Source organism: Sapajus apella, unplaced genomic scaffold (genome assembly GCF_009761245.1).
Source record: "Sapajus apella isolate SASKATOON/1434 unplaced genomic scaffold, GSC_monkey_1.0 scaffold28, whole genome shotgun sequence".
Taxonomy (NCBI): domain Eukaryota; kingdom Metazoa; phylum Chordata; class Mammalia; order Primates; family Cebidae; genus Sapajus; species Sapajus apella.
In genome coordinates this window covers 13,135,233-13,148,035 of record NW_022436968.1, presented here as the reverse complement: position 1 = coordinate 13,148,035, position 12,803 = coordinate 13,135,233, and the positions used below count along the sequence as shown (strand labels likewise).

Genomic DNA, 12,803 nt, shown 5'->3' with positions numbered 1-12,803 from the left:
TGTGATCACAGCTCCCTACAGCCTTGAGCTCATGGGCTTAAGTGATCCTCTTGCCTTGGCCTCCCAAAGTGCTGAGACTACAAGCCACCCCCCCACTTTTTTTTTTTAAACCTGAATCACCCTGCCTTTGCTTTCCTTTGAATAATCAAGCCCTACTTACTGTTAAGGCTCAGTTCAAGTAGTGTCACCACTTTTGGAAAGTTCATGTAATCTGAATTTTTTTGTGTCCATCATAGCACTCCTTCTACAGTATTATAATTTTTTAAAAGTTCCCTTTATTTTTCCTTACACTGTGAGGACACCTGAAGGCTGGAGTACCTTTTATGTTTTTATCTCACTGCTTAAAATAGTAGGATATAGGAAGTGCTCAGATGTCTAAGAAAGGCGATGATGATTGCATGCTACTCTTTCCAGCGGACTTGTCACTATAATCTCATGATGATATTTGCAAGGGCTTCTACATTTTTGAATTTTGATTTTTTTTAAATCCAGGTAAGAGGGAAGCCCTGAAAGAAATAGATCTGAACTATGTATGTTCCTTCGCCTCCTCCTCCCACATAGATTGGCTTACACTTGGAACTGCTAGCAGTAGTAGATGTCATTGAGGACTGATTTCTTTTTTCCTGCTTACAATATGAAGGATTTTTGGATCCTTGCGCCTTAAAGAAAAAAATATGTATGCCCCAAATTCTGCATTTTTAACCTCTTAAGTAATTTGGAAGTAGTCACTTTAACATTGATTTTAATCCTACTTTTACTTTTTTTAAGTACCCTATGATGAGAGGACCTGATCTTGCTGCTGCTCCATATAGTACTCAGAAGTCATCTGTTCTACCTCTTTATGAAGTAAGTTCTTACTTACATCTTTGTTTTCTAAAATAATTTGTAGAATTTAGAAGTGTAATTTTCTTCTATTACATTCTAGAATACTTTTCAGGAGCTCCAGGTAATGAGGCGGAGCCTGAATTTGTTTAGAACACAAATGATGGATTTAGAATTGGCAATGCTGCGTCAGCAAAGCGTGGTTTATCATCATATGACTGATGAGGAAAGGTAAAGGTTCATTTTGTCTTAGCACAGCTCAAAAAGCTTTTCATTCAAAGTCTTTTCAACTTATGTTTTTTGAAATTAGGTTTTGATTCTACTGCTGTATACTTTGTATCTGTTTTGTGAACCAGTGTAGATAAAATTAGTCATACATAGTGTTTTACTAAGTAAACTTGTATGCCTTCAGTATCCTCAGGGTCCTGTGTTTGAGGTATTTGTGAGAGGACAAGGGAAGAAAGACCGATGTCCTCGTGGGTACACCTATTGTAGTTGATGTTGTACTAATTTACAGAACCTGAGATGTCAGCACCTTCTGTTAGCATATAGCAGTTGTTGAAAGATTTGTGATTAGGAATCTTCCAACTGCGTTTTTCAAACTTTGTGCCCTTCACCATACCAATAGGTTTGAAGTTGATCAGCTCCAGGGCTTGAGAAATTCCGTCCGAATGGAACTTCAGGACCTGGAACTGCAGCTGGAGGAGCGCCTGCTGGGCCTGGAGGAGCAGCTTCGTGCTGTGCACATGCCTTCACCCTTCCGCTCCTCCGCACTCCTGGTACGCTACCTGGAGGGTGGTCAGAGTTTTCACCCAAGGTTTATTTATAATGTTCCAATAATTTAGGACATGTGCCTTCATTTCAAGTCATTTATTTTAATGGTATTAAAAGCATGCATACTCTTTAAGGAGCTTTCCCACATATTGGTTGAATGTACAATTTACAATTTGTAATAATTGTCATAAATAGTATGTTTAGAAATATGGAGAAGTTTTAATGATAAATTTTAATAATTGGAAAAAATAAGGGTTAATACAAAAGTTGAGGGTTTCTAAAGGAAAAATGACAGTGAATTAAAATATGACTAATGTAAATTTTGCTAGCTGCATGTAACTGCAGAGAACTCAAATACATATTTTACTCATTTTTTTCTTTCTTACCATTAAATAAATATGTGTTTAAACTTTTTCTTTATTTTGTATTCTTTTCCATTTGTTTTTAAAGGAATCAAGTGGTACATAAATATTTTCTTATATATGTATCGATAGATATATATTTTCCTATATATGTAGATAGATCTATATATCCAAAAGAATAAAAAGAAACACTTTTTGTACCACCTTTTATACTTCTAATGTTTCTTTCCATGACATTTGAACTTCAACAGTTGCATTTTTATTTTTGAGAATATCTTTGAAGTTGTAGAATATATTGCTTTAAGATGCTGAAACAGTGAATTAGAATAATTCACAGTGTATTTGATGTTGTTAAAATGAAAAAGATGAATATGCACACATACACTTATGTGTGTATGTACTACAAATGAAGTAGGGTAAACCTGTGTATACACACATGTATGTATAGCATAGAATAAGAATATCTGTATTGCTAATGAATGTACTTTTCAACATGGTTTTCATCTATCATTCTGAGAAGTGTGTGTTGGTGATAGTGGAGAACTAGAACATCCTCTGTGCATATTGTATCAGTTTTAACTCACAATAATGTATTTTATGGGATCTGTGACACTTGAGGTAACTTACCTTTGTGACATGAAGGGATGCTTCCAGGCACTAATTAGTCAATTAATTTTATTATGAAACTCTTGCAATTTGAAAAAATATATATGTGCATTATAAATATATATGTGTGTGTATCTATATGTGTGTGTGTGTATATATATGTTTTTCTTACCTTTTCAGGGAATGTGTGGCAGTAGAAGCGCTGATAACTTGTCATGCCCTTCTCCATCGAATATAATGGAACCAGTAAGCTTCTTTCCTTTTAAATCACTGGGGAAGGGAATAATACAACATTTCATAGACACATAGTTTCCCTAATTTAGATGAAATGTATGTGTGTTTTAAATACATAATTTGATAAATTATAGTTGATTGGAAGTGAGTTTGGCACTCTTGAAAGTCCACTGTGTCTTAAGCCACTAGAAAGCCATCTTATTTGAAATAGTGATTTATCTTTCTGAGGTAATGGACCATAAAAAGCATGTACAGTGCCTCGTGCCCATAATCCCAGCACTTTATTTAGGTGGCCGGGGTGGGAGGATTGCTTCAAGCCAGGAGTTTGAGACCAGCCTAGTAAACAAAGTGAGACCCTTTCTCTGTAAAAATTAGCCGTGCATGGTGATGTGTGCCTGTAGTCCCAGGTACTCAGAAGACCAAGGTGGGAGGATCACTTGAGCCCAGGAGCTAAAGTCTATAGTGAGCTCTGATTGTGCCCCTGCACTCCAGCCTGGGTGACAGAGCAAGACCTTGTCTTTAAAAAAATTCGATGTTTAATTTACACTTCAGGAGAAATGTGCTTTTGTGGTATGATCCTGGGTTCTTTAGGTAGCTAGAACTGTAATATGACTAAGTTTTTAACAGAAACTGACTTTTATTATGTATTAGACAGACTGGTTCATTTGGAGGCAAAAGCACTATGAGTAGCTATTTTTCACTTGTTACTCTTCCTTACAAGTGATTTGGATGCCTTGGTGGTAACAAGTAAAATTTCATCCTACTGTGCATTCTGGTTACCGGTTTTGTTGCTTGATCTCAGTAGGAACTTAAATTTCACTTACTATTTTTACAAATTTGAGTAGTTACTAAGTTAATGGAATAGGTTTATGTCTTTACAAATTATGTGATTTTGGGCAGTAGTAACAACTACAGGACTTTAACTTTCTTTTTAGATACCAATCTTAATTTCAAGAGAGAAAAATAACATTTTTTTATAAACTCCAGGTCACTGAATTGATACAGGAACAGTCATACCTGAAGTCTGAATTGGGCCTAGGACTTGGAGAAATGGGATTTGAAATTCCTCCTGGAGAAAGCTCAGAATCTGCTTTTTCCCAAGCAACATCAGAATCGTCTTCTGTATGTTCTGGTCCCTCTCACGCTAATAAAAAAACTGGAGTACCTTCTACTGCCTCAGTGGGCAAACCGAAAACCCCATTAGTGGCGAGGAAGAAAGTGTTCCGAGCATCGGTGGCTCTAACGCCAACGGCTCCTTCTAGAACAGGCTCTATACAGACTCCTCCAGATTTGGAAAGTTCTGAGGAAGTTGATGCAGCTGAAGAAGCCCCAGAGGTTATAGGACCTAAAACTGAAGTGGAAGAAGGGCATGGAAAACTCCCAGTAATGCCAGCTGCTGAGGAAATGCATAAAAATGTGGAGCAAGATGAGTTGCAGCAAGTCATACGGGAGGTGGGTAAAATCTGTGTTTAATTCATTTATTTGGAGATATGTGTTAGAGGAGATTTTGATTGACTATTATAGGATGTTCTGTTGATTCACTGTATTCAGTAATTTTCACAGAGCTTTTAAATTAACTTTCCTATTGATCGAGTTTGTGTCTGTTAAGATACATTTGGTAATGGCATTTCTGCAAATTTCATACTCTAGTGTGAAATAATTACAATTCTCTGTGTTCACTGTGGTGATAAAGATGTATGTGGGACTCAAACATAAGACATACCCTCTGGACCTCTTGTTTCCACATCTACAAAAGGAATTACAGTTTAGGTTTCTTCGAGAACTAAAAGCTACATTTTAATAGCTGGGCACGGTATATGCCTGTAATCCCAGCTACTTGTGAGGCTGGGGCAGGAGAATCATTTGAACCCAGGAGGAGGCAGAGGTTGCAGTGAGCCAAGATTGCACGATTGCAGTGGTCCAGACTAGGTGACAGAGCAAGACTCTGTCTCAGAAAAAAAAATAAAAATAAAAAAATATATATATATAATATATATAAAATATATATATGTAAAATATATATTTTACATATATATGCTTTTATATATATGCTTTTTGTAATTTCAGTTGATATGAGAAAATGATTGTGATATTAGTAAGTATAAATAATTTGATTGATTTGGTGTGGTGTTTTTGATTCAAAAATCATAATATGCTAAGAAAAGAGGGTTTGCCCTAGGTGATAGCAGCATAAGAACTTGAAGCATTACCGTAGTTCTGGATGACCAAAAGAACTGCAAAAAAATATTACATATGAAGGTTAGTAGTGAAAGGTCAAAGGTTGAGTAAATTAGTAAAATAAATGTTTTCAGCACTGAGATCAGGTAATAGGAAGGAATAGAATATATAATTTTAAAAGCTCCCTTTTAAACAGCTCAGTGCAGTTATCTGTGTTTACCTAATATTATTCTGTGGATTAAATTGTACGTAAGGCAATGTGAAATTTGTAGTATACACAGTTTTCTAATATTTCAATCATGTTGAAACAAATCACATTTTCAAAACAAGTATTACAGCAGAAGACTTCATGTCTGTAATTTATTTTCATGATATGACTCTACCAACTAAAAGTTTAAAGGTCTTAATTCTTTAAATTTATTTTTCCTACAAATGTAATCATTTTTGTATGTTGGTTGTGGCTGCCTAATGTTTAGCAAACTCAGCATTCACCCTACTCAGGAAGCAGGTTTTAAGGTAACTTTTTTTAAATTCTAGAAATGTGATGTTTTTGTTCCCCTTAGCTTGCTTTGGTACAAAAATTTTCTTTGAAAACTTTATGTGCTCTTTTAGCACAAATACTACATTCAATGCACACTTGAATCCTCATATTTAAAGTTTTAATGGCCTGATATGTCCTGTAGGTGATTTCCTAAGAATAAAAGTGTTCATTTTACACTAGAATGTTGATTCTTTAGCTTATAAAACATAGCATAGAGAAAATTTAGTTATTCCCATTAGGCTGCCTTGTTCCTAGAGAATTACGTAATCATTTAAAAGAACCTCTCATTAAATATGAAAGATTTTATAATTTGCAGACATTTAAACTAACATGCAAGGCTAATGTTCAAAGAATTTTTCAGAATTTGTTATTTAAACCATTAATTAGAAACTACTTAGTTCTAAATTTAGCATAGGCTTAAGTAAGTTGGGTTCAACATTTATTCTCTTACTGTCTACAAAGGACTTACCAAGCAAAATATGTGTAGATCAAACAAGGCATAAGAGGAGTATTGTTGTACTTAAGAAAGCAAATTATTTTGAAGTACTTTAAAAGCACATTTAATAAATTAGTTTAATGCCAGTTATAATTTAAAAAATAGTTTATATTAATATTATCTTAGTTACAATGCTTTTCTGTTTGTTTATAAAGTATTTAAAATTCAGGTTGGTTTTTATTCCAGTCATTCAAATTGGTAACCTTTTTACCTAACTACATATTGTACTAAATTCCAATTTTTTTAAATCTTGGTGTACAGCTACCAAGAAAATTAAATTAGATTCTGTCTTCCTAGCAGTTCTGAGCCCCTAATCCCATTAACAAAGCCACCATTCAGGAAGGCAGGATTTAATCTTGGGTTGAACAGTTTTGCAGGTGAGGATTAAGCATGTTTGGCAGGCACTTTGAGGAAAGTTTTCTTACCGCATTCATGGATGCATGAAAACAGTGGTATCTGTCAGGCCTTTGTTTCTTTCATTGTACCATTAAGTGAGGTTTTTAAGAAAAATGTTTTCATCATTTATAATGTGTTAATACAGTAGAATTCCTTTTTTTGAAGGACAACATTGAACGTGTTTTCAGACAAATATTTAACACGCTCATTAAATAGCTAAATTTTTGTCATATTGAAGATATTTCTTTTCTGCATGTACATTGTATCGTAGTAGGAAAAAAGTACATATTGTCTTAAAATTTGCCCAAGTCATCTGGGATGTATGTTATAGTGGCCTGAAACTGTTTGCAGTTGCTTTAAAAATGTATAAATGTGTGTAAATAAAAGGATTACTTCATGGAATAAATGAATATATGCCCACAGAAGCAAACAAAAATTATGTGTCAAAGAGTAAACATAGATTGCTTTGTGTTTAGCGAGTTCTTTTGTTAATTGGAGTTTATAGACTTGGTTCATGCCTTTTGGGATCTTTACCACCGAACATCTGAGATGTTTTACCCATGTATTTTGGTAAATATATAGCTTACTCATGTGTTCTTACAGAAGCTTCTTTTAGGGATCATTTGTAATAGCTGCCACTTAGGAGGCACTCAGTAGAGCACAGTAAGTGGATGTGTTGCCCCGTACTTCAGACTTGAATTCAGTCTTTTTGTTTTATCAGTGAGTATGCCTTTCTCAATCTCAGGTAGTCTGTATTTAGCCTGCTTTTTTTTTTTTTTTTTTTTTTTTGAAATTGTGCTTATAAAGGTAATTTTACAATCCATCCCAGGGGAGTTTTCTCACTTTGAATCCTTCCAGCCTCTCCATAGCATGGGAGACGTTAGAACTAAATTACTGTCCATACATTTTTTCCTTCAATAAATTATTAAATATATTGTGTTATTTTCAGGGCTATTCTATCTATAGCCTCCTTTTGTTTTTCTGCTTTCTCTTCCTTTTTGTGTCTCGTATTGTCTCTTGCTCTTGTGTTTTCTCACTCTGTCATCAATTCATTCAGACACTTACTGCGTCTTTACTGTCTGCTGAGATACACTGATAAATGAGACCTGATCCGCTCACTGAAGGAGCTCACAGTACACCTTCCATCTGACCTCACCATTCCTATTCTTATTCCCTTCCGCTCTCTAGAGGGAACTGTATTGGCAGTTAAGGCTCCATTATGTGCCCCTCTCATTTGAGACCAACTTCTTGCTACAGAAGAAGAAGTAGCAAGATAGTGGACTATCTCCACTGTCATCTGAAATTGTTCTTTCCTTTTTGTGACATACCACGTAAAAGCTGCCATTCTCTGGGAATTCTATCCCATACTAGTTTCTCATTTATCAATTTTTTTTTCTGTTTTTATGCCATTAATGAATTAATAAATTAGTTTTCCTTAATATTTTATGAAACTGGCTGGGTGCGGTGGTCCACACCTGTAATCCCAACACTTTGGGAGGTTGAGGCGGGCAGATTAACTGAGGTCAGGAGTTCAAGACCCACCTGGCCAACATGGCGAAACCCTGTCTCTGCTAAAAATACAAAAATTAGCCGGGTATGGTGGTAATCACAGCCACTCGGGAGGCTGAGGCAGGAGAATTGCCTGAACCTGGGAGGCAGAGGTTGCAGTGAGCTGAGATTGTGCCATTGCATTTCAGTCTGGGCGACAGAAGGAGACTCTGTCTCAAGAAAATTAATAAATAAATAAGATATTTTATGAAACAGTGTTCATTTTGTGTCCATTGAAATTATGACATGCTTGATAGTAGAGCACTTTACTCCAGTAATGTCTGTACTCCCAAAAAAGGTTGGCACACATTTTTGGTTTGTCAAGAATACATGTTGGCTAATTTGTTTTTTTAATGATGAAGAATAATGAGATGTAGTAAGATGGCCATATTGCATTGGTAGCAGGACTGGAAAGACTATACTCATTGTTTTGTGCATATGGATTTGCAGTGGTTCTAATTCAGTATATTTTATTTGTTTTTATATATTGTGACTAAAATTCTGGTTTTTATAATACTTGTATCTAACCCATACTTGTTTGAAAAGTAAATCTGAAGTGCCATGTGCTTCAAAAATCTTCTGATATTTGAAGTTTAGAAATACTGATAAAAGGTAAAGTGAAAAGCTTATATTATTTAAATATATTCTAGTACAGATGGTTGGTTGGTAGCTAATGTGTGTTTTGTTTCTTTGAATAACTATGTATAACTATGTATTGTGTACCAATCTTGCATGATGGACAAATACAGCGCCATTTTTGGAAAGATTTCAGTTAAGATGTGTTTGAGATGTACTTAGGAACATTTTAGGAAATAATTTGACTGACAGGAAACTGGAAATGTAAAATTTTTAAAAGCTTGTTGAGAGTATCTCGAATGCTTATTTGGAAACACATAATCATTTTATTTCAGGAAATACACATTTATAGCTTCCACAAAGGGCTATTTAAAAGTGATGCTTTGTCATTAGAGAGAAAACGTAGAGATAGGCATATCTATGTAAGTGTTTAGACATCATCTGGAAAAGAAAATCCTGATGGAATTATCATTGCCTCAGGTCTATTTGCCTTTTCCAACAATAAAATGAGATGTATATCCTCATAACCTATGTGTATATGGTAAACAAAAGCTGGAGACAGGTGGCAATCATACCATGCAACTAAAGAAAAAGTTACTTTTTAGAGTATGGTTGTTTTGAGGATATTTTTCATGTTTTAAAATAAATTTTACTAAATAATTTCTTTTTCCCATTTAAAATGTATGTATTACGTTAGAACAATATATACTGTCTTTAGATACTTTGCTGTCAGTTGGTATAAACAGGCAGTATACCTGTATGTTATTTTTCCTCTAAAGGATTTTCTCAGCAATGAGAAGACTTGTGTATCTGCTGATTACCTTACAAAGGTAGACAATACTAAAAGCATTTAAGAAGTCCTTCCAGATTATCTTTTTGACGTGAAGTAAAGTCTTTATTTACTACAAGTTTTTTAATTTATGAAATAACATTTTCTAATATCCTCACCTTATGAATTGTGATACTGGTAATCTAGTTAGCTGAATAATTCTAGACCAGCCCTCAGAGTCTGATCTGGGCTGGAGGATAGATGGACTCAATTCCCCACTTTCTCTCTGTATTACAGGGAGATTCACATGAAGGTGAAATTAAGAAATTGAATGCTATTTGTTTTTTTTTTAAAAAAAAAAAAAAAGGAAAAAATGGATTACATTCATGTTGGTAAATTTTTATTTATTGTTTTTCCAATCTAGATTAAAGAGTCTATCGTTGGGGAAATCAGACGGGAAATTGTAAGTGGACTTTTGGCAGCAGTATCTTCAAGTAAAGCATCTAATTCTAAGCAAGATAATCGTTAAACAAATTATAGGTAAGTTTTTCTGAATTTCTTCGTTGAGCTAATGTAAATTAGTAATTGGTATTTTATTCTTTGTTTTGTTAGTATGCAGGTCTGGCTCTCTAGTTAAATTTTGAGTTTTAGAAAGTATGTAATATGTTATTTTACAGTGTGAAAACTTCACCCAAGCCTATTTGAACTATAAGTCAAATCCCTTAATACAAATCTTCAAGAATTGCTTATATTGGGTCATTTTACTAAAATTTCATTATAGTAACAAATCCTGGAATTGAACCTTCAAACCTGAACCTTATTTTGATTTTAATAGTATTTCAAATGTACAGTTTTAAAGAACAAGATTTTGTGAATTAATCACAATGTCTAAGTATCTTTCCTAATTATTTTTATCTTTTAAAGAAACATATCCCATAGATTTATTTCTAATAATTATTTATTTCAAAAAACTGTCTTACGTTTCTTACTTAGTAAAATGAATTACTTTCATTTTATCTCATAGCTCTAATTACATTAAAAAAAACTTTTTATAGAGATGAGGTCTTGCCGTGCTGCCCATGCTAGTCTTGAACTCCAAGCCTCAAGTGATCCCCCTGCTTTAGCTCCAATTTCATTTTATATAATATATATGAATAATAATTCTTGGTGAATGCAAAAAGAAATAATACAGTTGAGCAGAATAATACTTTTAATAGAACTAAAATACTCATTGAATAAAACATGAGAAACAAATGTACTTTGAAAGGTATAATATACAATTTTAGGTATAGGAAATTGGAAAGTATTTTAATAAATTATGTCATAAAGCAATTAATAGGAATTAACTTTTTAAAGCCACAGATAAAAGAATTAACTCAGGAAGATGCATCGAGGTTACAGAATAATCATGTTTGTATGCATCTATATTTGCATAAAATTCTCATCCCCCTTTAAAGAAGCTTTTAATAAGAGTATTTGAAAGAGCTTTAAAGTTGACTTCTCTTTTCTTTTTTAAGGTTGGCATGGATCCTATTAGCTGTGTAATACTGGAGTTACCAATGATAGGCACTGGTGGAGGTGTTACTTGTGCTTTAGAAGATACTTGCTGCTGAACTGGGCTGCTGTATACAGTGTACAATGTGTATTTCTTCAAGTGTATCTTTTAAAAAAACATACATAGAAACTTAGGCACTTTGCTATTTCTTTTCTAAACTATCAAAAACTGTAGCAGTTTGAAAAGCCTAATATTTATTTGTATGTCAATATTTTTCATTTGATTCCCTATTAGAATTAATTATAAAACTTGAAGACTTCCAGACTTATCCAACATATAAATAACATATTTCTTCATACTAGCTTCTTAAAACACTGACCTCTATGAGGTATTTACTGTGCAATAACTGATTCATTTTTTGAGAGCTTGAAGCAACCAATTTTTCCCTCCACTGCTGTTACTTAATGTCACTACCAAGAAGAAAAACTGTTCTGTTGTTTAAAAAAAAAAAAAATTGCTCTTAATTCTTAAAGAGGTTACTAATAGCAGTAGGATAGAATTATATGAGGTTACTTGCAACTACTTAATGTTCTTACACTGTAAGCCTTGTTGCTTTACTCAAGACAAATGTAATTTTATCATTTCTTATGTAGTATTTTTCTTTTCGAAATGTGCCTTATGTTAAACACTATGTACTTTCAGTTTTTGCATTGTCCAGACTTCTTTATTATATGGAGATGTTTCTTCTTCTGTCTTTTAGACTAAATAGTAGAGTATCATCCAAATAATGGAACCCATGACTTGAATGAATAGAAATGAATAAGCTGGTGTTTGTTTTTTCAAAATGGAAGTAATTTAGATTTGTTCTCTTCCATACATAAAATGATTTTAGTTCAGTTTTAACCAGTGAAAGCTATTTGTTTTTATGGAAAAAAAAAAGGAAAATGTTTTCCTATTCGGTTTTATATGTGTTAAATAAATGTGTAAAGTAACCACCAAATGTTATTAGAATTATTCGTCTAGCAATTATAATTTTTCAACTCCTATTGTGTTTCTTTGTGTGTGATATATTAATCAAAAGTGGTTGAGTTGTTAACAGTGTTCTTTGAAAGAATCTAAAAGGCTTGTAAATGTTTGAAATATCACACAAAGGCTGATTTCTTTAAAAAAAAATTAAAACAATAAAGTATTTATTTTGCCTAAAATGTTTTTAGTGGTTTCTTAAACTGCAACATGAAAATTTTGAATTAGATTTGATAGGTAATAAATGAGGTCCAAAAGAATTGCACCTTGTAACCCAATAGGGTGATACTGTCTTTTCCTAGGGAAGTGTCTATGATGCTTTAAAAGATGCAGTTTAGGAGTAGACCACCCTGGAAAGAGGGAACAATTGAGGCCTCTTTGGCTTCTCTAGTTCTGTGGTCATAATAATTACCATCTGAGGACAAATAAAACTTCTCTTTAAAAATATGCTATTAAAATACAAATAATAGATATTAAAATATTATTTAACTGTTCAATAAAAGCAGTAATAACATCTGTCAACCAAATTAATATATAGTAATCAATTATTTTAACTATTCAATTTTGAAGTCACTTTTAGTTCATTTTTGACAATACAAGATACCCAGATTTTGATAATCAAAATTAGAAATATAACAGTTGTGATAATAGGCTGAGACAGTGCTCAAATTACCTACATAGTATATGAATGAAAGGAATCTCAACAACTATCAGAGTTTTAGTTCCTTCTCCCCATTTTATTGTAGACTTAATATTTGAAAACTATCATATTCAAGCTACTGTGCTGGCTGCTATGTGGAAATGAAAAATGAAAAGGTCTAAAAAAAAGAAAGTGAAGGCATCTTTTAATTTATGGGTAGGTTTAGAAGTATCAAAGAGTAATTAAAATAATTTGAGAGACTATAGTCTGGGTGGTCAGAGAAGTCTACCAAGGATGTGATTTGAGTAAAGTCTTAAGTAATGGGAAATGCAAAGGCTGGGAT

The 12,803-nt window shown here is 33.3% G+C and overlaps 1 protein-coding gene across 3 annotated transcripts in view; it reads left to right on the top strand.

Annotated features, from left to right (window-relative positions):
• ITPRID2 (ITPR interacting domain containing 2) overlaps positions 1-11,725 on the top strand; it is a 37,415-nt gene extending 25,690 nt beyond the window's left edge. The window contains exons 12-18 of one of the 3 annotated variants that reach the window (XM_032292758.1): positions 769-846; positions 926-1,053; positions 1,451-1,601; positions 2,745-2,810; positions 3,786-4,250; positions 9,727-9,842; positions 10,820-11,725. In XM_032292758.1, coding sequence (XP_032148649.1) covers positions 769-846; positions 926-1,053; positions 1,451-1,601; positions 2,745-2,810; positions 3,786-4,250; positions 9,727-9,831 — 993 coding nt within the window. In that variant the 3' untranslated portion in view covers positions 9,832-9,842; positions 10,820-11,725. The remainder of the gene's footprint in view (positions 1-768; positions 847-925; positions 1,054-1,450; positions 1,602-2,744; positions 2,811-3,785; positions 4,251-9,726; positions 9,843-10,819) is intronic. The other 2 variants (XM_032292759.1, XM_032292760.1) reach the window with 2 other exon arrangements.
• Positions 11,726-12,803: the final 1,078 nt, after the last annotated feature.